General features: G+C 40.4%; 1 protein-coding gene across 5 annotated transcripts; it reads left to right on the plus strand.

Annotated features, from left to right (window-relative positions):
• The first annotated feature begins 5,040 nt into the window (after positions 1-5,040).
• Positions 5,041-26,864, plus strand: RAB4A (RAB4A, member RAS oncogene family). 5 transcript variants are annotated; one of them, XR_012586156.1, is made up of 9 exons: positions 5,041-5,262; positions 14,986-15,066; positions 15,848-15,962; positions 17,443-17,505; positions 18,747-18,901; positions 19,827-19,922; positions 21,900-22,060; positions 23,387-23,591; positions 24,678-26,864. XR_012586156.1 is itself a non-coding variant. In XM_074580136.1 (8 exons), exons 1-7 carry the CDS (start codon positions 5,232-5,234, stop codon positions 22,013-22,015), a joined length of 657 nt encoding a protein of 218 aa, XP_074436237.1. In that variant the 5' UTR covers positions 5,041-5,231; the 3' UTR covers positions 22,016-22,060; positions 23,387-26,864. The 5 variants fall into 5 exon arrangements, 4 of the variants coding, with proteins under 4 accessions (XP_074436237.1, XP_074436238.1, XP_074436235.1 ...); XM_074580136.1 differs by having other exon boundaries at positions 23,387-26,864; XM_074580134.1 differs by lacking the exon at positions 5,041-5,262 and adding an exon at positions 5,320-5,930 and having other exon boundaries at positions 23,387-26,864.
• The last annotated feature ends 312 nt before the right edge of the window (positions 26,865-27,176 follow it).

Here is a 27,176-nt window from a genome sequence, read left to right on the forward strand (position 1 = left end):
CCTTCTCCCTACTACTGGTGAAGAGAGCATGATAAAAGAAAAATGCAGGTAGCTAGCATATAGCATGAAGGACTCCAGCCATCACTGTCTGACAGCATAGTAGCGTAGCTTGTGGGCTTCATATTTGTTCTTGGAAAAGTTCACCATGGGGCAAGGTAAAGGAGTTCGATTACAGTACTAATGTACCTTTGCAGTCAACTCCTTCACCAGCTCCCAACACTCTGGGCTAACAGCTGAGGGATAAGCCCATGATTTTAGAATTATCCAGCCCATGAATTTCCATGAATAACTGTAATTACATTAATTGACAACCATGTTCATAGGTTGAGGGCAGCTTCTGTGGAAGCTGGAGATGACAGTGTCCAGATGATGTCAGTTGTTTTCAGCTGAAGTCAGCTGGCCAATGACACTGCGTACAAGGAGGTCATGGAAATCTCGGAGGTTTCTCAGAGCATCAATCACCTATATTCATATTTCATTTAGGTTGCTGGAGCCAAATTCATTGCTGCTTCAAATCGAGCTGAAGCCTGCAGTTTCCAGATACGCTGGCTTGCTTTCCATATTCAGCACACAAGGAACAGGAAAGTGTGGCAGAATATATTATTCCCCATTTTACCTGAGTCTCAGATTGGACTGCATGCCACACAGCCATAACTAACAGAGAAAAGACACAGTAGCGTCAGGCTGCTGTAGTGCCTTTCACATATGGCCTTGTAGTGCCACCTTCAGACCAATCCAAGACATGCCCTACCGCTCTCTCAAGTAATAGCCCACCCTTAGTTGCACTCCAGCCCCAGCGAGAAGCACTCAGCCCACAATGAAGGTGAATCCAAAACACGGCCAAACTTCAGATCCAGACAGAACTTTGTTTCCCTATAAAGGCAGGCAAGGAAAACAGAAGGATCTGGCCACTTGCAATACTGTGTCATTAAAAGCCTTGTCCAAATCTACGAAGTCCTAAGTCAGGTTATTTTATTTTGGAAGAAAGAGCTTTCACAGAATACCCCATCCTGAGTCTGGCTCTGAGGAGATCTTGTGGGTCCTCTTTCATTCCTAAGGTGTCAGGCACTAATATTATGGTACACTGCTTAGCAAAAACTAGTAAAAAATTAGATTAGCATTTTTAAAGAAACCTTAGTATGACCTTCTGAGCAGCAATTTTACAACCACAACCAATTATAGGCACAATAATTGTGGTGAAACTAATTTGAGGAACAAATGATTGCATTTAAATGCCTGATCTGCAGATACAATTTGACATAATGTATCTGTTTTTACACAAGCCAGAAGTTTCTAGCAGATGTAAACAACAGAAACCATAAATCAGAAGATGAATTAAACATTTGCCTTTTGGGTTTTTTCACCTCATACTCAAGATGGGCACTGATGCGGTCAATTGTAACTATTTATTTTTTGATTACTCATAAAGAATGTTTTTATTAACATACAGGATCCTATATTCTGAAATTACTGAGGTGCCTGCTATATATTTTCAAACCTAGTGCAATTTTATTTATTTCTGAATTTTACTCTTTGTTCTAATTTCCTCTCTAAAGCAGAAATACTGAAACACTGAATCCTATTCATCTCTCATGTTCTCCTGTCTTTGCTTTACCATTCGTCCAACCTCCATCTTCCTCTTCAGGATTATTAATAGCTTTTATAGAAAGCTTTACAGTTCCAATGTATTTTATTGGCATGTGCATGTAAACTAATTGAGAGCGGTTGCAGGCAGAGAAATGTGGCATTAGCAGAATGACTTATTTACCAAATACAACCTCCACATAGGCAAGCTCATCTTGCAAGATACACATAATAAAAAACAACATCTGACACAACTAATTTGTCTCTTAGCCTAAAGTACTGTTTATATAGTGCAAGATGTCTAAATCTCTATGCTCTCTTATTTACACAACATGATATACTGTTAGTAATCTAGTAAAATCTCTCTACTTTTCTGTTAACCAATCTTTGTGTATCCTTTTGTTAATACTTTTGATTTGGGTTTGGGTTTGGGGGTTTTTTTGAGCAAAAATAACGAATATCTATCAGGGATTGGCTGACATTAGACGAAACTTCTTTAAGGCCCAACATAAGCCTCAAAACGTACCATTTTGGGGGACAGCTTTCAGCCACAAAGCTCTCATCTGTGACAAACTGAGATCCATGCAACTCACATGAAGACCCCTCAGCTTCCTCCAGCGTCCTGGAGAGCAGATACCCCAGAGAAGTGCTCACATGTGACACTGTAGACCTCAATCTCCTCTGTGCATCGGGGCTATGATAACTTTGGGAAACTGTGTATATAACCTCTAATTACTGTTAATAGTATGAACTCGCTAACTAGTTGGTTCTTTGAAAACTGTAGCAAGTTTCTTTGTCTATATGTATCCACAACATCAAGAATAACCAGCAGGTTCCCTGGGGGGTTCTTGGTGCTGGCTCAACATGTATTGTTTCACTGATTAGAGATAGGAACTTAAAAGCTGACCTTTGACCAGCAAAAGTCTCCGTAAGGAGGTGGCTGGGACAGGCAGAGGCAGTTTTTCCTATTGCTTGGGAGATGATGGAGAAGTGGAAAGAACGGGAAGTTGTGAGCAACAAGACTATAAAGCCAGAAAAAACAAAGGAGGAATTTTTAAAAGCACTGGCAGAATGGAGAACTTGAGGACACATGGGAAGTTTTGCTTGGAGAGGGAAAAGACGGACAGGCTGTTGTGGTGGAGTCCTAGTGTTCCTTGCTGCCAGAATAACCAGGATCACAGGGGAGTTAATCAAATAAAGAATAATCTAAACAAGGTGCTATTGCACTTAGGAAGTTTATTCAACAATCTGACTTTCCTTGGGATTTATCTTGGAGGTAAGAAAAGCAATGGTGAAGTCAGGAGCTCTGCAAGAAAACCCCAAATTCCTGTCTGTTAGCTTACGTATAGAATCATAGAATGGTTTGGGTTGGAAGGGACCTTAAAGATCATCTAGTTCCAACCCCCCTGCCATGGGCGAGGACACCTCGCACTAGACCAGGCTGCTCAAAGCCCCATCCAGCCTGGCCTTGAACACTTCCAGGGATGGGGCATCCACAACTTGACTGGGGAACCTGTTCCAGTGTCTCACCACCCTCAGTGAAAAATTTCTTCCCCATGTCTACTCTACCATGTCCCCCAAAGAGCTTGTCAGCAAAAGGCTCAGACTTTGGCCAAAACGCTGGCAACTGTGAGGGCAGGGGCACAGATGGTATTTCAAAGAACCTGGGGTAGACATTTTATGACTGAAGCTGGGCAGTGGGATCCTGTTTTCAGGAGGAGTTGGCACAGAAAGGTTCTCCACCAGGGAAAAACCGTTTGCTCACTTTTTGCCTGACAAATTTGGTGGCCTTCTACAATGTTGCCACAGCATTGGTAGATAAGGGTAGAGCAACTGACATCATCTAACTGGACTTATGCAATGCGCTTGAAACTGTCCCGCTTGACATCCTGGTGTCTAAATTGGAAAGGCATGGATTTGATGGATGGACCATTTGGTGGACAAGGAACTGGCTAGGTGGCCACACTCAAAGGGTTGCAGTCAACAGCTCAATGTCCAAGTGGAAACCAGTGACAAGTGGTGTTTGTCAAGGGTCAGTACCAGGGCCAGTGCTGTTTAACATCTTTGTCAGAGACACGGACAGTGGGATTGAGTGCAAGTTTGCCAATGACACCAAGCTGTGTGGCGCAGTCGACATGCTGGAGGGAAGGGATGCCATCCAGGGGGACCCTGACAGGCTTGAGAGGTGGGCTTGTGCAAATCTCATGAAGTTCAACCAGGCCAAGTGCAAGGTCCTGCACCTGGGTCATGGCAATCCCAAGCACAAAAACAGGCTGGGTGGAGAATAGATTGAGAGCAGACCCGAGGAGGACTTGGGGGTGCTGGTGGACGAGAAACTGAACAGGAGCCAGCAATGTGTACTTGCAGCCCAGAAAGCCAACCGCATCCTGGGCTGCATCAAAAGAAGTGTGGCCAGCAGGTCGAGGGAGGTGATTCTACCCCGCTACTCTGCTCTGGTGAGACCTCGCCTGGAGTAGTGTGTCCAGCTCTGGAGCCCTCAGCACAAGGACATGGACCTGTTGGAACAGATCCAAAGGAGGGCCACGAAGATGATCAGAAGGCTGGAGCACCTCTCCTATGAGGACAGGCTGAGAGAGTTGGGGGTGTTCAGCCTCGGGAAGGCTCCAAGGAGACCTTATAGTGGCCTTCCAGTACGTAAAGGGGGCCTACAGGAGAGATGAGGAGCGATTCTTTATCACGGAGTGTAGCAATAGAATGAGGGGTAACGGTTTTAAACTGAAAGAGGGGAGATTTAGATTAGATATTAGGAAGAAATTCTTTACTGTGAGCGTGGTGAGGCACTGGAACAGGTTGCCCAGGGAAGCTGTGGATGCCCCATCCCTGGAAGCGTTCAAGGCCAGGCTGGATGGGGCTTTGAGCAGCCTGGTCTAGTGGGAGGTGTCCCTGCCCATGGCAGGGGGTTGGAACTGGGTGATCTTTAAGGTCGCTTCCTAGCTAAACCACTTATAGAATCTATGATTCTATAAGTCAGCTGGAATCAGCTCAGATTTGAGACAACGTGCCAGAACCGAGGGACTATTCCTGCTCCGCTCCCCACAGCAGCCTCCCCCGCGGCTCCAATTTCCAGGAGGAGCAGAGGGGAACCTCTGAATCATACAAACACCGTTAGCTTCCAGCGCAGGCACCGGAGCGGCACGGGGCACGTTTGCCTGAGGGACTGTTTTGTGAACACGGACACGGCCGCCACCGCCCCTCACAACACGGCCGCCACCGCCCCTCACAACCCGGCCGCGCCCCAGCTCGGGGAGGCGGAGCGACCGCTCTGTCACGTAGGCCGCGCTCGCGCTGCCGCCCCAACGGCGGCGCCGCTCTCCAGCCCCGCACGTGCGCCTTGTTTTGCTAACGGCCGCTGCGGGCGGTTGGCGGTGGGGGGGAGGGGGGTGGGTCGGAGGCGGGGCCGCTGGCCGCGAGCGCGCCACGCCTGCGCGAGGAGGCGGGGCTCCGCGCGGTACCGCCCCCCCCCGGCGGCGGCGAAGGGCGAGGCGGCCTGGGTGCGCGTGCGCAGCGGCGGCCGTTGGTGGCGGGGCTGAGGCGGGCCGGGGCACCGGTGGCCTGTCCGCTTCCCTGCCGGCCCGCCCGCCTCCGCCCGACAGCATCCTCCCCGGGCAGGGCTCATCGCTCCTGATATGTCGCAGTCTGCCATGTCCGAGACCTACGGTAGGAGCCGGGGGGCGGAGCGGAGTCGGGGGGGGGGACCCTCCTCTTCCTCCTCCTCCCCTCCGGGGGAGCGGGCCCGGGGCCGAGCAGTCGCCTCCTGGGGAGCCCGGCTGCAGGTGGCGGCGGCTCTCCGGGCTCCGGCGGGTTTGTCTCCCCCCGGGGGATGTGCTTGTGGTGTTTTGCCCGTTCTTGTGAGGTGTGTGCACTGCGGAGCCCCGCCCCTCCCTCTGCTGCCCGGGCTGGCACGGCAGTGCGCCTGCAAAATTATCTTCCGTGGTGTGGAAATACTGACTGGAAACACAAGTGAAATCTAGGCGAGGGGACTCGGACGCTACTTGTTACGATTAAGTGAATTCCGGAGGAAAGTTGCAGTGCGTGTCCTGTGGGAGAAGCTGCTCATTTCTTTAATTGGAGACTGTGTTCTTCTGAGGATCAAGTTAGGATTTCGGTCCTGTTGTCTTAGATGTGCAAGCATCAAAAAGAACTGATTGTGAGAGCGAGTTAGGGGGGAAAGATCAGTGAATATGCTCAAATGTCCCTGTGTTTGCATGGATGTCTAACTGCTCCTGGTAGAAAAACATTTGAAGGAGTAAGTTGGACCGCAGGCACTGGCAGGGTGTGTCGGTGCCTGACAGGGAAGCATCAAGGAGAAGCGAGGAGTCGAAAAGGTAAGCAGAGCTAGTATTGCTGGCTAGGTGTAGGAGGCGAAAAGTAACTGAATAGTATTACTTTCTCTTCTTTATCACTTTGATACAACTTGACACAACTTTGACACAACTGTGTTTGCTTGAATCAATTTGGTTTTTCTCCCCATTCCATAAGATACAGTTCTGTAGTGTTTTGCAGTGTAAAAATGCTGTCATACATTTAAACGTATTCAAAGCTCATGTGATGGGTTGTTGGAGAGTAGATCAAAATTGAATACTGTGATAAACCCTTTCACTTGTAATTTTCTGTCTTTGTCTGTTGCAACGTCTTATCTTCAGTAGCTGTTCAGGCTTTAGAACTGGACTTGCATCCTCTTGCTTTTAGAGCAGATTCTTGAAAATAAGGAATTGTTTGGATAATTAAAGCAAAATTGGACCCAACAGCTCTAAGTGTGAGGGAGGCTGGCATGGCCATCAGGAGTTCTTACTAGTAGGCTAACTCACCTGATTCCTTCTGCTATGTAACTTAGTTTATTTTCAATACCCTAGTCATCAGTGCTTAAGATGTTTTGTCCCACTGGACAGTGCTTCAGTGTATGACAGATGCACAGAACTAAGGAACAAAATAAAGCAAGAGTGTGGGGCAGCCCTTGAAGTGCAAACGTTAGGATATTAAGACCCAGCTTCTTTTTTCCGTACTATCTTGAAACATGTAAAACTTATATGTAGAAATCAGAGAGGTGTGCTTTGTAAATCTAGAGTTGAGTTTGAACTAATTTTTCATGCTCTGAACTCTTGTGATCAAGAACTCGGCTCGCTTTGGCTGTGCTTATAGTTGTATTGGTAGTCTCTAAGCAAATGGGTTCGTAGACAACCAGAGATGACGGACAGAATTTCAGCGGTGCTCCTGTATTGATGCTGTAATAGTAAGCAAGCTAAATAGATGATTGTATCTTAAATGAGTACATTTCAACATTTTTTGCATTGTTCCAGTTATGCAAAATAGCGATTGTAAACTCACTTTAGCTGTGGATAACTTTCTGATTGTTTTAGTAACCTAGAAGACAAACTCTTAAAATTGAAGGTTTGCAGTTGTAGGTTATTTCTTCTGTTTGTTTAATTCTTGTTTGGTATGCTTCTATTTTGAGTTTCAATGTTTATTCTATTCATGCACAAGCTACAAAAATTCTGAGCTAGAGCACTTGAGAGTGTCAAGGTTTAGAGTAGATAGAAGAATAAAAAATAAGTTAACATAAAATCTAACAATGGTCATAGCACCTCTGACCATAACATTAATCAGTATCTAATTTTACAGTGCCCTGCCACGTATGTAGCAGCCCAATTGACAGGTCAAAGTAAACAGTATGATGTGATAAAATCATGGATCTTCTGTGTTGATGAACTCACTGGGATTTAATGTGCTGTCCTAACAAAGGGTGCTTTGTTTCTGACCAGCTGTTACAGTGATCATCAAGGCTAATAGAAGTATTAGGGCAGTTCCCTCCGGGTGACTGAGATCAGTGGTCACTGCATCACCTCAGTGCTGGAATCCATGGAGCTTCTGCCCTTGTAGATTCTTATTCATGCATTGGATTTTTCTTCTTACTACGTAGGTTATGACCTGTTCTGATTATGTAACCTCAAGCTTTTCATCCCGTAGAGATAGGCTCAGGAAAGTGGTTGCTGGTTTGTGTTTGGTTGTTGGCTTTTTCAATGTCATTTTGCTGTCTGACTTTTTTATTACTTTAATTTTGTTGTGAGGTTTCAACATGTCTTCCCTTTGAAAGGGGGGTATTTTTTTTTTTCAATATTATTCTCAATCCATGAGAAATAAAGAGCCTTTCCTCTGGTCTGTCCTTTCTGCCTATCATACTTCATTATCCACCTCAGTTAATTTACATATCTCTTCCTGTTGTTTTCCCTTCCCGAGCTCGTTTCTCTCTGTCAAATTCTGTCTGCTTTGAAGCTTTTCTGTTCACCCAGTTTTCCCAACTATTTGTCCCTTACTGTGATTCTTGTTTCTTCCCTCGTTTCAAACCAAGGTCTGTAGTCTCTCACTGTCTTGGCACTAAATTCTTTGTTTGCAATCCGTATTTTCTCCCTGTAGATCCATATCATCAGTTGTATATCTTCTGTTCTCAGCACTCTAATCTGTTTATCCTTTTCCTATGTGATCAATTTATTTCCCTTACAAAGTGCCAATACAAAACCAAAACAATCATGAATACAAGAAAACTCCATGAATTTTGAGACTAAGTTTAGAAAGAACATTTTACTGCAACTTTTGGGAGAGGAGGATCATTCTTTAAAAAGTTTATCTTGTAACATTGTAAACAAATCTGTTATTCATAGGAAAATTATTTTAACTCGAGTTCTGAGATGCAAAGGGCCTCTCTGTAGATAGTTACCATGTAACAACACATGCGCGCTTTCTCCTCCTTCCCAGTGCAAGAAGTATGCAGTTTTCTGTTATGTTTAATACAGACTGACATAAAAATAGCTTACCATTAATAGATAAATGCAAAGCAACCTTTGGAATTTAAATGGTAGAAGAAGAAAGGTTGTACTACCTTTAAGTAAACATGATATGTAAGATTCCAGTCAAATCTCTTCAGTCCCTTCTTCCCTGTGTTTTCTCCACCAGTATCTACTACTCCCAGTCTGGGCACATAAGTTTATCAATCTCTGTCATTGTCAGAGAATGTAGGGACAGTATAGTCTTTCTTTCCATTTGAAAATATTTGGTTTTGGTCTGGACAACTCGATTCATTCTTTTCTCCCCATCCCACCTCCCTCCACTGATCTGATGGTCTCTGCATTTATCACCCTGGCCTTCAGTTTATTTCAAATCTGATTTTATTGCTTAGAGGGCATAGCTCTTTTGTTTATAAGGAAGGAGATCTTCCCTCTTTCAAGCATTCTGTATGCAGATTGGAATAGATCTGGCTTTATCTGTTCTACCGGTTTATCTTGTTAACTCTTTTTGCTAGAGGAAGAAGTAAGCAGGGAGAATAGCTCCTCTATTCTGTCATTATTGAGGCAGCATATGCCAGTAGGAATGCTTCAGAGCACTGTTCCTTATGCAGACTTCTGCAAAATAGACGATGCCTAACTACTAAAAGACGCTTTTTGCATGGTGTGAATGAGAGAGTTGCCAGAGGGTCAGCATTAGTGAATGTAAGTTCTACTCTTTATCAAGGAGTTGGAAGACCAAACTGAGATTGAGGATATAATTTGGTCTCTTTTTTTTTTTTTTTTTTTCCTCTCTTCTGGGTTAGCAAGCATGTAAAAAACAATTTAATTCTCATTACATCTTAAAGACTAAACTGCAGTAGCTCAGAAGCTGTTCAGTTATTCCTTCTGCTGGAGTAAACTTCAGTTAAAGGAGGTTGGATGTCTGGGGGTGGTTTCTATATCAACCATCTGTTTTTGCTGGTACATGAGTCAAAGCCCACAATTGTCTCATTGTCGTGTGGTCTCCCCCTCCTTCCCCCATGTAGTTTAGCTGCTGGTGCATCTTTGGATGCCACAGTTTTACGCCTTTTCATCTATGCTAGAAAATAAGTTTTGTTCCCTGTACCCCCTACCCAGTTTGGGATCAGATGATGCATGTAGCTCACAGAGGGAAGTAAGTTGATTTTTTATATTACCTTATTTCCTTAAACAGACGTGCTATGCTTTCATCTCTTTATGCTTTCTCTAGTGCATGTCTTGTAACCCTTTTTCCTTTTGGCACAGAGTTCAGTTTTCGTCCTAAATTCTTTATGTATAATGATGATCTTATTTACAGGCAAAGTACTTTAACTTTTCTAGACCTTTTCAGTAGCCAGCATGGTAGCAAGCATTTGTAACATCTGAATGATGTTGCTTTTCCATGAAGGAGGAACAACAGAATTCAAAAGAAAAACTTCTCTAGGGTGACAGCCTTGGCAGCTGACTGGAATGTTGGAGCTCAGAGCCGCTTTGTCAATCGCAAACAAAAACCAAAAAAAGCTGAGCTGTGAAATGAAGTTACTTAACTCCTCTGGGAAGAGTGGGAAGAAGACACCAAGAAGAAAAACAAGAACAATTAAGCAGTAGCGCAGACACGAGAATGAGAGTTGCATTTGGTGAAATTGCAAAGAATTAATATATAAAAGTTTTTCCCGATGCAAGTATGCGGTGGTGTTACAGTTGGGCTAAAAGAAGCCATCTGTCCAATCTCATTCCGTTTCTGTGTTTCTGAATTTTTAGGTACATCTGTACAGTTCAAAGAAAAGAGAAGCTATTTCATGTCCTAAATCAAGCAATAAAAAAAAAAAGTTATAAAACTGTAATTTATGTGGTTCCTGTTACCATACAGAATGACATGATAAGAAAGAAGTTCCAGAATAACAAAATGAAAAATGTCCTCCCTATTCTTACCTGGTATTACCTTACTCATTAATATGCTAGGCGGTGAACTTAAAAACTTGTTAAATATGGATATTTGTGACTTTTGGTATTGGCAAATCCCTTTTCTTGTCCTTCCTTGCAGTTGATTAAATGTGCAAAGTATTCCATATTTCCTGAAATGTGTTATCCAGTGCTTGTGGATAAACTGTTAACTGTGGATAAGTCTTTTGCTATTTTGAACAATTTACATAAAATTGGAGTTTAAACTGAGAGAAGTACAATTACATTTGTGAATGTTACTTCAAAGTGTCATTAACCCTATGAATCGACATGTGTTTAGAAACATTGCTGCCTCCTTTGATGCAGAAAGGTTATGATTTTTTTATTGTAAGATTTTGATAGTTCCATTGTATGGTAGAATAAATCACATTTCTCTTACTCTCATACAGTAAACAAGTGAATTGTAACTGGCCTTTTCAAGTTTTACCTTAGAAAACCTGTTTGCTATTTTGCCGGAGGGAAATCTATTTTTTTGCCTACTAAGTAAGCAGGTGTTGAATCAGCATCTAAGTAATTTGTTTGTAGGAAATATTCCCTTTTAAAGTTGTCTGGCACAATAGAATCTTGACAGGAATTGGGAGTCTATTATAACGTGCTGCTAAAATCAATTCAGACATGAATATAAAATCCCCAAATATCACTCTTGCTTTCAGAGCAAAATATAAAGCACTTCAACTTGAAACACCTCAGGAAAAATACACTGCTGTTCTGAAGCTATTCCAGATTCATCCCTGACAGCGACACTGTTGTCTCAATTTCTCACTGGCCTGAAGCCTGTCTGCGTACAATGGAGAGGCGTGTTAAATTTGCTGTTCAGTATGGGTTTGTGGGTTGCAGAAGTATGGCTTCATGAATCACATTTAACAACCAGTTCTTACAGTCACAGAGCAAATTAGTATACGAATGGAGACTTGGGTTTATTCTTTTCCTGGTTTAGTTTGACAGTAGCTGTTATGCTACTGTCAATAATAGGAGTCTTCCATGGAAAAAAGGAAGGTAGACTTGAATTTTGTAGTTGTTTTTAAGAAAAAAATCTGACAAACCAGATACATAGGAGAATGAGTTTTAACTGGATTTCAGATTTATTTTTGGGAAAAAGTGCAGAAAGCAGAAGCAGATTATTTTAATTGTGACTGTCTCAGAACATCTCACATCTTGAGGAGCTCTCTGAAAGTGGTAAAACCAGTGAGATTACACCCACCCACAGTAGTTTAAATATATGAAAATGTACACAAGGCAGCTAACTAGTGGTATTTGGTCCATAAGAAGAGAAACTTGGCTTTCTTTCAGAGATGAATTTTTTCTTAACCTAACACTTTGGGGCTATTTATGATATCTACATTTTATACTAACAGTGAAGACTTGATAGAATGAAGCATTCTCGGCTCCAGTGTGTTTTACAGTTGAGATGACATGAAGGGACCTTCTTTACAGGAGATAACACACAAAATTTTCACAACCTGAAGCAAAATCCTTTTTGTAGCTATTTTTTTTTTTTTTATCTAGAAAGCATGAGCAGCTGGGTGGGGGTGTGAAGAATGAGAGGAGTTTGGAACAGAATGTCTTGAGCGTGTAAATGGTCATATTTGTAAGCAAGAAACAGCAATCTCTTTCTGAGAAGGGTAGAATACAGAATCTATACCAAGACAATTACAACATTTGAAACAAGAAAAATCATGCAAAGCTAAAACGTAAAAAAGCTAAAATCTTTAGTAAAACACTACCTCATTTTAAATATGAATAAAATTTGGAAGACGGGTGAATACAAAGGATGGTGGATGTTCCCAGGTCTTGTAGCCATCTGTTTTGCTATTTATTTCTCGCCAGGCCACTTGGTATCATTTATGAGCAGTCCTGGACAACCGGGGAGGTCCCAGCTGACTGGAGGTTAGCAAATGTGACACCCATCCACAAGAAGGGCCGGAAGGAGGATCCGGGGAACTACAGGCCAGTCAGTCTGACCTCGGTGCCTGGGAAGGTCATGGAACAGATCCTCCTCAGTGCCATTACACGGCACATGCAGGAGAACAGGGTGATCAGGCCCAGTCAGCATGGGTTTGTGAAGGGCAGGTCATGCCTATCAAACCTAATATCCTTCTATGATAAGGTGACCCACTTAGTGGATGAGGGAAAAGCTGTGGATGTTATCTACTTGGATTTTTGCAAAGCTTTTGACACCGTTTCCCACAGCATTCTCCTGGAGAAACTGGCTGCTCATGGCCTGGACAGGTGTACTCTTCGCTGGGTAAAAAACTGGCTGGATGGCCGTGCCCAGAGAGTGGTGGTAAATGGAGTTAAATGCAGTTGGTGTCCAGTCACAAGTGGTGTCCCCCAGGGTTCGGTGCTGGGGCCGGTTCTCTTTAATATCTTTATCAATGATCTGGATGAAGGGATTGAATGCACCCTCAGTAAGTTCGCAGATGACACTAAACTGGGCGGGCGTGTTGATCTGCTTGAGGGTAGGTTGGCTCTGCAGAGGGATCTGGACAGGCTGGACCGATGGGCTGTGACCAATGGTATGAGGTTCAACAAGGCCAAGTGCCGGGTCCTGCACTTGGGTCACAACAACCCCATGCAGTGCTACAGGATTGGGGCAGAATGGCTTGAAAGCAGCTCGACAGAAAAGGACTTGGGAGTGTTGGTTGACAGCCGGCTGAATATGAGCCAGCAGTGTGCCCAGGTGGCCAAGAAGGCCAACAGCATCCTGGCCTGTATCAGGAATAGTGTGGTGAGCCGGACTAGGGAAGTGATCATCCCCCTGTACTCGGCACTGGTGAGGCCCCACCTCGAGTACTGCGTTCAGTTTTGGGCCCCTCGCTACAAGAGGGACATTGAGGTGTTGGAGCGTGTCCAGAGAAGGGCTACAAAGCTGGTGAGGGGCCTGGAGGACAAACCTTATGAGGAACGACTGAGGGAGCTGGGGTTGTTTAGCCTGGAGAAGAGGAGGCTGAGGGGAGACCTTATCACCCTCTACAACTACCTGAAAGGAGGTTGTAGAGAGATGGGAGCTGACCTCTTCTCCCTGGTGACAAGTGATAGGACGAGGGGAAACGGGTTCAAGTTACGTCAGGGGAGGTTTAGATTAGATATTAGGAGACATTTTTTCACTGAAAGGGTTATTAAACATTGGAATAGGCTGCCCAGGGAGGTGGTGGATTCACCATCTCTGGAGGTGTTTAAAAAAAGGGTAGATGGGGCACTGAGGGACATGGTTTAGAAGTGGCTCTTGTCAGGGTAGGCTAAAGGTTGGACTCGATGATCTTAAAGGTCCCTTCCAACCTCAACAATTCTATGATTCTATGATTCTATTGACTTTTCATCAGTGGGAATTTTCTTACTGTATGAGAAACTTGCTTTTTGCTTTTACCATTGCTAGGGGGTGTTTATGATGTACCATAACAAATAACAATTCCTGCATGAAATGAAATGAGCACGTAGATTTCTGTGCATGTTAAATCCAGTTTGTAAAACTAAAGACTCAAACGAGGTTCTGATGGAGTAACATACCAGTGCTTTGACTTGCTTAGCATAGTCTAATTTATTTTTTACTCTGCCATTCCCTGGGCCAATATCTGTGTAACCCATTTGACAGCTTTGAACACTGTTAATGAAATTATTTTGATTTTTGTTGATATTGCAAACTTAATCCTTTTCATCGTATGCTTACCTGATGACTTCTGGAGATGTGCTATGTTTGTAAGAGAAACTGTGCAATAAAGTTGTAAAGATGACTGTAAAAAAAGCTGCTGCTGGTAGAAAAATAAATAGTGATTCTTTCATGAACTGTAAAGATTGCCTTGATGGCTATATATTAGGGGAAGCAATTGTAAACTTTTTAATCATGTTTTATCAGTGTATGTGTTTGACAATGGTAAGACAAAGAAGCTTTCTTCAGTCTGTAGCCAAACTGAAAGCAGATCTGGGAAGGCAGTATTAAAGCATTATATGTAACTGTTAAAACAATACAAATGGACCGTAAATCTTGAATACATGCATTGCTAATGAACTCTGATATAAACTCTTAAACACGTAAAGCAGCAGAAGTACCTCTATCTTAGTTTACTATGTGGAGGAAATGTAAAAGCAGGTATCTTGGAATAAAAATTGCTTTTTGTCTGCAAATTTTGTAGAAAAATATTGTAGTTGTTCCAGCTTTAAAGGTATTAAAATGAAGTATGAATATTAAGCAGTTAATATAGAGAAGTTCAAAGTAATGTGAACGAAATAAAAAATATAAAAATTTTTAAAAGTACAAAAGCATACAAATTTGAAGAAACAACGTCATTATATAGGGCATTTGTACTTACGTACCCTTCAAACAGGTTGCTGGAATACAAACCAACCATATACCTGTAATTCAGCCTATTTTAACCGAATTCAAATTCAGCCATTTCCGTCTCTTCTTGTCATTGTTCTATCTCTATAAACAAATAGCATTCTTAGCTCGTACTTTGTAACATCACTATTAAATACATTGGGTTGTTCTTCAGGTTTATTGTTATTTTGCTGATTTTGTCATCTATTCCCTTATCTTTGAAATAACAGGTAGTAGAGAATAGCTGACTTGTGTACTTGGTCTCGTGGCAAAAATGTGAGTGCATACTAAAATCTAGCAAGTATTTTTTTGTCTTTCAATCTTCAGATTTCCTGTTTAAGTTCTTGGTCATAGGAAATGCTGGAACTGGAAAGTCCTGTTTACTACATCAATTTATTGAAAAGAAATGTAAGTATATGTGAGCACAGTAAGAGTTCTCCATTGCTTTGTACCATGGAAGGCTCTGCCTACAAGCGTATCTATTCTTTGTATTGAAGTTTCCATAATTCTCTTATGTATATAGATGAGGATTTTGACTGAGAATTATGTTCAGAACCATGCTGTAAATCTTTATTGATCTCTAATCAAAAGCCTGATACTGAGCAGTATTCTCTATTACTCTCAAATAAGTATAACAGGATGGTGATGAAAATACAGACTTTTTGTGAGAAATATATCTTGCAGCTATAAGCTTCCCTAGATATTAGATATTTAGTAAGGGCAGTTGTATATTGCTGAGAATCCGTGATATCAACAGCGTACATAAAGCAAGTATCTTTGTGTTTTAAAGAAGAAGTAGCTCTTGCTTATTCATGGGCAAGACTGTGTCTTTTTGTGTTCTGCTTTTCCATGAATTTTAATTTTAAATTGCGTCAAAGTATTAGAAAACACAGTTGGAAAAAAGCGTACAAAAGTTTTCTTGCCTTTTATTAATGTGAACTAGGAATGATTTGATTAAGGCAGGCCTTCCTAGTAGTAATTTTGAATAGAATAAGCTGTTCAAAAGTTGTGAGACTGTTTATTTCTGCATGGTGGCAGTACACTTGTGAGTACCACTGAATTTGGTTGTTTAGGAAGTAGTTTGTAACTTGAACACTGAGGACGTCTGATTATACCTAAATTGGATTATGTAAAAACTAATTATTCACTCTATTCTCCAAATAAGTCTGGCTTTATTTCTTTTTTGTAGTCAAAGATGACTCAAATCATACTATAGGAGTGGAATTTGGTTCGAAGATCATAAATGTTGGTGGTAAATATGTAAAATTGCAGATATGGGATACAGCAGGACAAGAGAGATTCAGGTACTTTTTAAATCATTTTATTAAGTGTTACTTATTAAATTGTTGCTGTGGGTGTTGGGTATTATTTTCTTGGGCAGTAGAATTGTTTGTCTGCTTTCATGTTATTAACTAGGCCAGATCTTCCAATTTGAACACAGAGACATAGATCCATTGATTTCAGTAAAGCAACACTGCCTTGCCGGATCTGAGGTTCTGCCCTTTCACTGAGTATTTTCTGTGGTAGCTAAGGTATTTGAGTAGAATATGTGGCTAAAAGCTTGTTCACCAGCCAAACTCAGAATAGTTTTTTAAATAACTGTGTACTTAACTCTGTGTTTAGAAGACCTTCTATTGGTTGGACTAAGTAAATGCCAGGAAGATGTAAGCTTTTCAAAATCTGCATGAGAACAATTTAATAGGATAACATTATTTTATTAGAGGAGAGGAAAAAAGAATCAGTTGTCACGTTCATTTGGCTAAATACACTTCTAGAAAGACTGAGATCTCTTAAGTTTCTTAAAGAAAAAGCAACGTATTTGCCAGCTTAGAACCCCCAATGTACTTTTAATGCAGTATTTTAACTGTGTCATCCATCTGAGGCGTAGATCAAATTCAGTAGAGATCTAATATATTCCTGAGTACATTCACTGTCAAATAGGACATTGGGGTTTTTTTTTATATTTTGGAGGGGAGGGGACTTGGGGGTTTCTTTGATTTGGGGGGTGGGGGCAATGGTTGACAAAGATGAGCATGGTGGTAGAAGTCTGAGTAATAGGCAGCAATCCAGATAAATGTCCTGTATTAGACAACTTTGGCTACATCTGTGATCAGGTAAAGCTGGGCAGTGCCATGTAGTCTCCATTAATGAGAGCTCTTCAATGTGTGGGCCAGATATCCTGGCATTCTGAGGAGCTCTGTACTTTCAGAGGCTTGTGCAAATTCTGCTCTTTCAGGTTCAAAGTGTTCACAGAATTGCAGGTCCTTTTTTTCCTGTTGCTTTTTTATAATCTTATTCTTTTCTTTTTAAGGCTGATCACACCTCTGCATACTTAGCAGATGGTTTTCTTCTTCCTCTACCTTTTGAAGGATTCTTTGCTTTGCTTTCCTTGTCTCCTCCTGTTCAACTTAAGGAGCCTTAATTTGTTCAATTATAGCTATTTTCTCCTCAAACATACGTTACTTATGCTGTTTTCAAGCCACAGATACCACCATCAGCTCCCCTTCTGTATAAGGCCATATAGCATGATGATATGCATAGCTTCAGCAGCACGCAGGTCATAATGGACTTTGAGAAGGCTTGTACAGATATATTTAGTGAAAGTGCTTTGTCAAAAGTCGTAAATAGTCTACTACTGCACAGCTGATAATGTTATCTAAAACCCACATTTTATTTTAAATATGTAAATGACAATTCTGTTTCATAATATACATTGCATTATATTAACACAGATTTGAAACAATGAAGATATTACAGAAATGTACATCTGTGATTCTATTTCAGGTCTGTAACAAGGAGTTACTATAGAGGAGCTGCAGGTGCTTTGCTTGTCTATGATATAACCAGGTAAGAAGGCTAGCAACTCTTTTGCTTATAGACTACCAGATACAATTAATGCATAATGATTCGTCCCCAAGTACCTAGTCCTCTAACAGAGAATGAGCAGGAAGAATAAAAATAAGTATAAAAAGTACTTCTGTTTTAGTGCGTATTTAAGTTTTGGAACTTGCTTACATGAGATATTGTGAATGTCATAAATGTAAAGTCTCAAAGGGTTAGAAAAAAACATGGGAATTGGCCCACCAGTAGCTGATCTAATCATGGTGGACTACATGCCACCACTGGGTCAGGAAGCCTTGCAACAGAAACTAAGAGCAGACCTTAGCCACTTTTAATCAAGTTGGTACGCCCCTATTTGTGGAAAGTGCTTATTAGCATGCTGGTATTACAGGTGATCCTCTGGAGAAGCTACGTCTACCTACATGGTCCTTAACTGTAGCCCAAAATTCTCTTCATCTCTGCATCTTTCAATATTTTAATATTGTAGGCAGCCAATAGAATACCTTACCATTACACATTTCCACATCTTTTCCTGGCCGTCATTGACTGATATTCATCAGATAAGTTTTGTGTTGGTTAACAATGATTTGCTGGATCTGTTGCTTTTTGTCCTGTGAGTGGACTGTTCTCTGAGCAGTCTTTGAAATCTGTTTTGTGCTTAAGGTCAGTTGGACTCACAGTTGGACTCATGTGTCAGTCTTAACTGCTTGAAGGTTTTGTCTCTAACTACCACTACAGTGACTAATGGTGTGTGCAGGGCAACTGCCTGTGATATTATTGGTCTTGACACAAACATGAAAGTTCAGGCATGCAATTCTACATAAATGTAGTAAATTCTTACAATCCCACCTGAAACTTAAGTATCAGTTGAATTCCATATTAAACAATAACTCATTCTGTTATCCCAAAATTTCATGCACAAAAGGGCAAAACTAGATTAGTACTTAAAATTGTAGTTTTTCATGTTAACAGGGTATTTTATAATTTTATAATTGTGTGTATTTATTTATATATTGTGGTTGATTTAATTTTGCTTTTTCAAAACTTTAAGCTTTTAAATAATTTCATGAAGGAACTTGATACTCTTCCCAGTTCATAGCTGGCATATTGAGATGTGTAGGTGACTTGCCTGACTAGCAGCAATTTGTTGTTTGCCAGAAATACAGATTTTCCTTCTGAGTTTTAGTTCAGTGATCTGTTCATGAGAAATTAGTGTGTTCTAATAAAGCATGTCATTTTCTACATAGCCGAGAAACCTACAATGCACTTACTAATTGGCTGACGGATGCAAGAATGTTAGCAAGTCAAAATATTGTGATAATACTGTGTGGAAACAAAAAAGATCTTGATGCAGATCGTGAAGTTACTTTTTTAGAAGCATCCCGGTTTGCACAAGAAAATGGTAAGTAGTAAAAAGTCTTCATGTAGCATTCAAAGATGCTTAATAATTAAAGTATTTTCTTTCTTCTGCAGTTAGGGAGTACTTTGCCCACAGTGACTTGTCAAATGTCTACAGAAAAGAGAGTTCTGTCAGTACTTGAGGCATAGAGAGGGGACAGTGCCTGCAGTGAGAACTACATGTACTATTTAAGTCTCATTACCAGTGATTCTTCCAGTCACAGCTGCTACTGAAAGAATATCTTCTGTGTAGAGATATATTCCCTAGGGAATGTAATACAACTTCAGCTATTGCCTTGCCTCCAAAGGACTGAGGAGAAAATGAAGAGCATGATTTCCTAGTTTTCAGCATCTTGTAGATTCTGTAGATCATAGACAAGGTTGGATGGGCTCTGCTGCAGTTGGAAGCCGTGAATTTTACTCATGGGAAACTGAGTTCAGGGCATGGCATGGATACAGAGGACTATTACCTGGTCTGTAGTATTCAGCATGTCCAGTCTGAGGACACATTTCTGTGGCAGCTAAAGCCAGTCTCAGTTTGAGCTTCTCTGCTGCAGTCCTGCCATCAGTAAAAAATGGTTTTGCATTTATAAATCAATTACAGATATTTTATTTCTGCCTACTGTGGCTGCTGGCTGTCCTGCATGTAACTTTCTCTTAATGGGAAACTATGTGAAGTTCTTTGGTTTCATGCACCGTTTTATATGCACAGCCCAGGTTATTATCTTTGGATTCAACTTTCTAGGGTTAATGTATTTCAGAGGAAGTTTTTTATGGTTTTGCCATCAAAAGCTAATTTTTCCAAACCATAATATTTGACAATAGTTCTCCTTAAGAAAATTGTTATTGTTCCTACCTTTCATGCTTTGAATTAGCATATCAGATATTCCAGACTTGTTTTGAGAATGTTTTTCTGGTGTCAAATGCAGAGCTGATGTTCTTGGAAACAAGTGCACTAACAGGGGAAAATGTTGAAGAGGCCTTTGTACAGTGTGCAAGAAAAATACTCAATAAAATTGAATCAGGTAAATTGAGATTTATTTTCTTTTAGTGTGTTTGTTGTTTTTTGTCCTGAAAACTAAAAGTGCATGTGGAAATACTGCCATTCAAAGTTCTCTAATAGAATTGACTCAAAGAACCAAAATTTCATTGTGGTAAAATAACCCATTTGGTTTATAGCTACTTCCCATATGTTTTAATAGGAATGGACTTCTAAGTTAGATCGGTATAACTAAAAGGGCAGGGTGGTGTGAATTATAGATGTTTTTACAAAGTGTTTACCTTAACAGTCAGCTCCAAGTGTAGGCTGTGCATTCTGTGAGTTTATGTCCCTACAGACATCAAGCCTGACATTAGACAGTTTTAGCAATGCAGAATAAAAACCTAGAGTCGGGGAAGACATAACTTTTAATTCTGCTTCTCATATGTAGAAGGAAATATAGTGAAGAGAATTTGACTGTAATACTGAAAATTTCAGGGATGTTTCCTAGCAACTGTGCTTCTCTGAAGTGACCTTGCCTCTTGGTTGAAACTATTTTTACTTTTGCAGATCTAGAAATATACCAGAAGCTTCTCAGCTCAAGTGGGCAGGTTTCCATCAGAGACAGGCTCCTAAGTGTTAGGTGTCATTACAGCTAATTTGCATTCCAGTTTTCCTCTCTTCTCTTCTAGTTGTTTGGTATCTTCAAAATTTTAAATATTGGCCATATTGAAAAGTCTGTCTCAGACTCTAATTACATATTTTGAATGCCAAACACAAATTTTTAGATTAAAAGAATATGGTATTTTCATAGAAATTTCCTGATTGCTGCATCAAATCAGTGCCAAACAGCAGCTTCCATTTTAAACAAACAAAACAAAAAAACAAACCAAAAAGCAAAGTATAGCTAGTTTCATATGATACTGTAGTTCTGTGACTGATGTAAAGAGTCATTACCATAGCAGAAGTCAATCCTGTTTTCTGTGAGCTGCTCCTGTTTCCTTTGTACCAGCACATATGCACTGAGTCATGGAAAAATTGAAACTTCTTTCCAGAACCTATGGACGTCTCTAGTCCAGCTTCCTGTTCACATTCAGGTTCAAAGTGAGAGCAAGTTGCCCGAGGCTCGTTGAGGCACATCTTGAGACTCTCCAGGAACTGAAATTCCCCAGCCCCTCTGGACAGTGTGTCCCAGTGCTAACCAATTGCTGCTATCTACCTAGTTGGTCGCCAGCCTGTACCAATGCTTGGGGTTGTTCCATCACAGGTGCAGAGCTCTGCATGTGTAGTTGCTGAATTTCATCAGGTTCCTGCTGGCCTGTTCCTTTAGTTCAGCCGAGGTCTTTTCTGAATGACAGCCCTCAACTGGTCCCTTCAACGTGGTGTCATCTGCTAACTTACAAAGGGCCCACATGTGCAATGAACCTAAGTGATCTGAATTATTCAGAGGGATTCTTTGTTTTGGTTTGGGTTTTTTTTTTTTTTAATAGACTAAATGCTTCTAATCTTGGCTGGTCCACCATACAGCCCTAAGAATATTTCTGAAGGCACAGGGTATGGAGTAGGCAGAAATGGATACCAGAAATAGGGAAGGCTGAGGTAATTTCCTCTGGGGGCAATGCTTTATGGAATCCTACTGTCAGATAGATCCATTTTTGTTTGGCTTGGTATCTACAGTACTACTTTCTTTGCGTATTAGTCTCTGAAAGCAGGTATGTTTTAAGTGTTGGCAGAAAACATTTTGGATATTTCCTTTGTTAGAAGTAGTTAGTGCAAATACATTTCTCATTGCAGCCTAACTCAGAGACAAACTGCTTTGTCACTGTGATTAAGGGCATGTTTGAAATTACAGGAGAAAATGGTAAAGGTTTGGAATTGCCTAAAAGTAAACAGAATTGCAATAGAGATCTCCGTAACTAGAGCAGAACATCATTATGCATTTTTTACCTAATGTTGTTAGTTAAATTGGAATATATTATTTGCAAGTGATCCATCTTCTTGTGACCATTTTGTTTCTCATCAGGAGAATTGGATCCAGAAAGAATGGGCTCAGGTATTCAGTATGGAGATGCTGCCTTGAGACAGCTGAGATCACCACGCAGAGCACAAGCACAAAGTGCTCAAGAATGTGGGTGTTAAAGAAACGAAACACAAATTCCCAAATATTCATTTTAGATACAGAAGGTAAGATTACAATGATCTCAGGGTTTTGGGTACGTTACCATATTTCATAAATGTGCTGCATGGAGTGCTTGGCTTTTTCAGTTAGCCTGTAAAGTAGCATAGAATATAGTTAAATAATGCACAGTAGAATGGATTTTTTTTTTATATGCTTTGATTTTTCTTCTATCATCTACCCGCTAAAGCAAGACTAGCGCTCTTATTTAAGTATTTATAGACATTTGCTTACTCTGAGTAATGCCGCGGGAAAACACTTTCAAATTCTGTATTCATGAAATGCATTATAGCCCTAATAGTTACCTAATGCACTGTAGAGAAGATTAATCATTTCTGTTGTATTGTGGAGAAATATTACTAGAAATGAGAATTCACAAAATGTATGATGCTGTATCTTGTCTTTTCTGAAAATACAAAGTTTAAAGACTGAGACTTGAAAAGTAAAGATAATACTGGATTTCAAACTTCCACTGACTTTTTTTTCTGCCTAAAACCAGCCCAAAGTGATTCCAACTCCTGTCTGCTATGAGCAGAAATGTCAACAAGAGAATAGTAGTATTTGCTGCTTAAGCAGTGTTGTCATCTAAAGTAGCTCTGCTAGGGCTGCTGTGGTCTGTGGAATGGGTGTGCAGTCTTCTAAAAGTCTTCCAAAGGCATTCTTCAGAGGAAGTGAGGAACAGATTTTTCCCTCTAGCAGTGGTAGGGGAAGAGACCTAAAAGTGACAAGACCTACTTCCAAGAACAGCTTGGTGGTTAGTCTTTCTTATAAATAGTTGTCCTCAAGGCACCTCTCAATATTCATGGATTTTCCTTAACGCCTTGCAGTATGTAAGTGGCTGTTAGGACAGTCCTTTCTCCCTCACTCTATGAGGGTTAATTAAGGAATTGCTGTATTGTTAATTATTCTTATATAATTAGTCCTTATTTCTCTAATAAGAAGACAGCAATGTCAAATTAAACAAGTACTGCAGGCATAGTTACTGCATCATTTTTACTGTATTCATTTTTTATCAGTTTGAGCAGTGCACACCAGCAGAAGCTTTACAGAACGTTAAATAAAGCATTCTCATGTTTTGTTCTATATTCTGGGAGCTTAGCTCCTAAAGCTCAGACTTTTCAATAATGGATAGGAATCCTTGAACTGCTTTCCTCCCTTATTTTCCTCCTATAAAACATCATCCTTCAACTAAGAGACTGCTGTAAAAAGGCATTAATTTAGTCTAGTTTTGGTATGACTCTACAGGAGTGAATATTTATTGATCTTATTTCAGGAGTTGAGTTTGCAGATTGATCGGATGTAGGTAATTAATGGAGTTCTTGTGTATTTTCCAGCTGTCCTTGCAAATGGTGTTTGAAGAAACAGACGAAGCTTGAAGGCTATGCAGTTTTTAAAAACATCTTTCCACTATCTACGAACAAAGCAGACCACTGCTGACAGAAAGGTGTACCCTGTGATGTGGGGCAGGAGTGTTCACATGACACAAAAGTCTGCAAAGCAAACTTGATAATTTGGTGGACAATATTAAGACTCATAGCTGTATGTAAACATTTTCCATTACCTATTTTTGTTCTTTCACCTCTGGTTTAAAGCATTGCTATATACTGTAAATAATGTAATAGTAAATTTACAAAGCATGGTATACTTATGTATGCTGATAGAATGTTGCACTATGAGCAGTTTAATATTTTATTTTTTTATCATATAAACAAATTTAACTGAGGTAGGCTTTGTCATGTTTGTTTGTTGCACAATAGTTTATATTTATGACCTGAATTATAAAACCACTGGCACTGTCAATGAGGGGCAGTTGTTTTATTTTTCTCTTACTTCAGTTTGCCACATTCTAATAAGCTGTTGACATGACTGATTCTCAACATATGGTTAGGACCCATACTTATGTTTACTAATATGTCAAGTTCGAAAAGTAACTTTCATTGATGTTCACATATTCTGTTTTATCACAGTTATTAAATAACTTCTGAAGCTTTTAGCAAATTTCAAAAGTTTAGAAAAAATACTTCTAAGTCTCTCAAATGGCTGTTGACTGACTGGGATTTTGGAATTTTCTGTTTTCTTGGTCCTGATGTTTTCTATAGCGCTGGCATCATGAAGGTGGGATGTATATGTGAACAGAACTGTACATCTTCTGTGTGTGTTGTAATTCTAGGGCAGGGGCATGGGCTTACGGGGAATTGTCACAGCAGTTCTCCTAACCTCTTATCACAAATGGAGCAGTCAGCACATAGAAATATGATCTCTGTTGAAGCATAGTACAGACTGAACCCAAATGAGGAGTTCTAAAGTAGCCTGAATGCATGAAATTTAAAATACTCATTTATTTTTTCTTAAACACTCATAAATTACAATTAAGAACTTGAATTTTAAAATTAGATTTGAAAATTGGGAACTTGCAGTCTGGCTTGCTGGAGCTCTACTTTTGAACTTCATGTGAGCGCACTGTATGTAATGCTGTCCACGTTGCCCCCAGGAGACTTGTGTGATGGAAGGAAAAAAAAACAAGTGTACTACTTAAGTAGTTCTTTCTTCCTGTGAAACTCATCGAGGGCAATTTCAGCCTTGGTACTGATTTTTTTTTTTCCTATGTTAAAACACACAATTCAGACTTTCTTTCCTGCCCCCATTTTATTGTGGGGAAGAGGCACGGGGCAAGAGACTAGGAATCCTGTCCTCATTTCTCAGTGGGAGACTGAAGAGGAAGAAACTTGCACAGGGTCCAAGACGGAGGACTGAACCACAAGTATTGCATATCATTTTTATGGTGCCATGACAACTAATCAGGTAAGAGACCTGGGGCTTTTGTTGTGCCAGATAAGGAGCTGCAGAATTAAGCTGGTGTTTCTGGAGGTGGCTGAATTGAGGAGGGGCGATTTCACTTGCACTGATGGAGATCGCTAGTGACATTTTTACTTAGTTACTCGTAAAACCAGAAATGGGATGCCTCCTTGGACGTGCAAATCAACACAAAATAATTAATTTGATCAGAACCTAGTATTGAAATTCCAAGGTCAAACATGCTCTATTGTTTTCTATATATGAATCGTTTGTATTTGAGGGTCACTTGTCAAATGCACGTTTAAAAACTAAACCAGGAAACTGAACTGGTGCTGTAATTTAGAGGGCAGTTAAAGCACAAGAGCAAAGCAAGAATGCTACACAGAGATGTACCATATTTTGTGGAATTTGTGTTTAAAGCTGTTACCTTTATGCTGACATTTTTGGTTCAAATGGATGCTTAGCTGAAAATTAGACATTTTAGGTGATCTCTGAATTAAAAGGAATTAATTTTGCTTCATACTTTAAAAGCCTGGGTTTTGTTTTAAAAAGGCTGTTGATTCTAAAGACTTTGATGTTATAGTTCTCTCCTACATATCTTATTAAGATTTCAGATTGGATTTGTAACAATTGTTCCCAAGGAGTATTCTCTTCCTGGTAAGAGGGTAAAGTATTTTTGAAGCAGCTTAACTGTGCATTTAGCAGAATATCAAAGAACTCCAATGAAACTTACCTGTCTTAATCCTTACACAACTTGTTTTGGCTTCCACTACTCAGGACTGGAAGTAATTACCAAAAGCAAGTCCTGAGAAGTAGACATTTGATGAAGTTGTCTCCACAACCAGTCTAAATGGCATATTAACAACTGAGATGTTTTTCTGCCAGAGTTGGGGAGGGAAGGGTGTTTGTTTCAAAACCCAAACCAGTTCTGGAATGCTGGGAAAAGATGGTATTTTTGGAAGTCTGTTCCCCCCCGCCCCACTTACCACAATCTAATCAGGTTTCTTGGTACACTCACAAAAGTGAAAGCTGGGTACTTATTTATCAGCTAAGACATAGCACAAGTAAAGCTAAAGGTCTGTCTCTTGTCACTGTTACGATGGTTGAAGTGGGCTTGGCTGCTGATCAAAACTTCTTTCCATTATCACAGTAGCAGCTGAAAGGAGCAGGGGACTGTTACTTAATTCCATTGCTTTTAAATAGAAATGTTAGGAGTTTGGCAGGGATTTTCTTATACTTCTTCCTGTCCTTTTCCCTTTCCATACAAGACTGGCCTCTTTTGTATACTTGGTTCTTATGATCATTGTAGTCAAGTGTCTGTGGTTAAGAAGCAGTAAGCACAGTTTCATTCTTTCTATAACCGACTGTCTTAAGCTCTCCCCTTCCTACCTGGAAGGAGAGAGTAGCGTCATTATAATGAGTTTTGACATGTTTTTACCTTTTTTTTTTTAATGTATACTCTTACTGTATACACATTAACCAGGTTAATGTGCACATTTTGTAGTATTGCAACCTTTTATGCATATCTACTGACATTTTAAAAAGAAACTTTCTAAAAGCGCAACTCCCGAGGAAAATACTGTTGGAAGCAATAGCTCTCACCAGTGCAAGCTATATTGTTTACTGTTTCTCCTCTGAGGGTTTTTTATTTCTGAAAATAAAAATCGTGCCCATAACAGCCCTAGAGTAGATTAAGCTTTAGCATTATAGTTCATACAGCAAACCAAACCTAGCTCACCTAAACAAACAGTAAGTGGTAAATAGTTTAAGTTATGTATGTTTTTAGTGTAAAATTCTTACTTTACCAAAGCAAGATGGCTTGGAGTTTTACATGAAATAATACTGGGTACCTGTATCCTAGAATTTATTGGATGTGGAGCTTTAGCTGTTCAGATCTTTAAAAGATTTAAATGTCTTATTAAAGCCTATGTCTTGCCTTTTAATCAGTCTGTTGGCCTACACTATTTCATTTAATGCTTGTATCAGCACCAAATAAAGAATCTTTCTTGATTTTTCTAGGTGTCTCACAGCAAATTCTATTTACTTGTACAGGTTTTGCCTGGTAAGTGAAGTCTATAACATGGCAAGTGTTAGATGGCCATGAAAAAATACTGACTGTGCAATGAATTCAGAAGTACGGGGTAAGGAAAGGAGCAGCAGCTGCTGCTCCAGGAGCTCGAGTGCTTCAGTGTATTTCCCAGGAGCAGGGCCCTCCTTGCACTCTCTGGTAGCAGCTTTGCCCATGGCATGGGAGGGCCCCAACCCTGCAACAGTGTTGCTGCCACCCCCTGTTAGAGAGGAACAATATACCACTTCCCTTTGCATGTC

The sequence above is a fragment of the Larus michahellis genome, chromosome 3, assembly GCF_964199755.1.
Source record: "Larus michahellis chromosome 3, bLarMic1.1, whole genome shotgun sequence".
NCBI lineage: Eukaryota > Metazoa > Chordata > Aves > Charadriiformes > Laridae > Larus > Larus michahellis.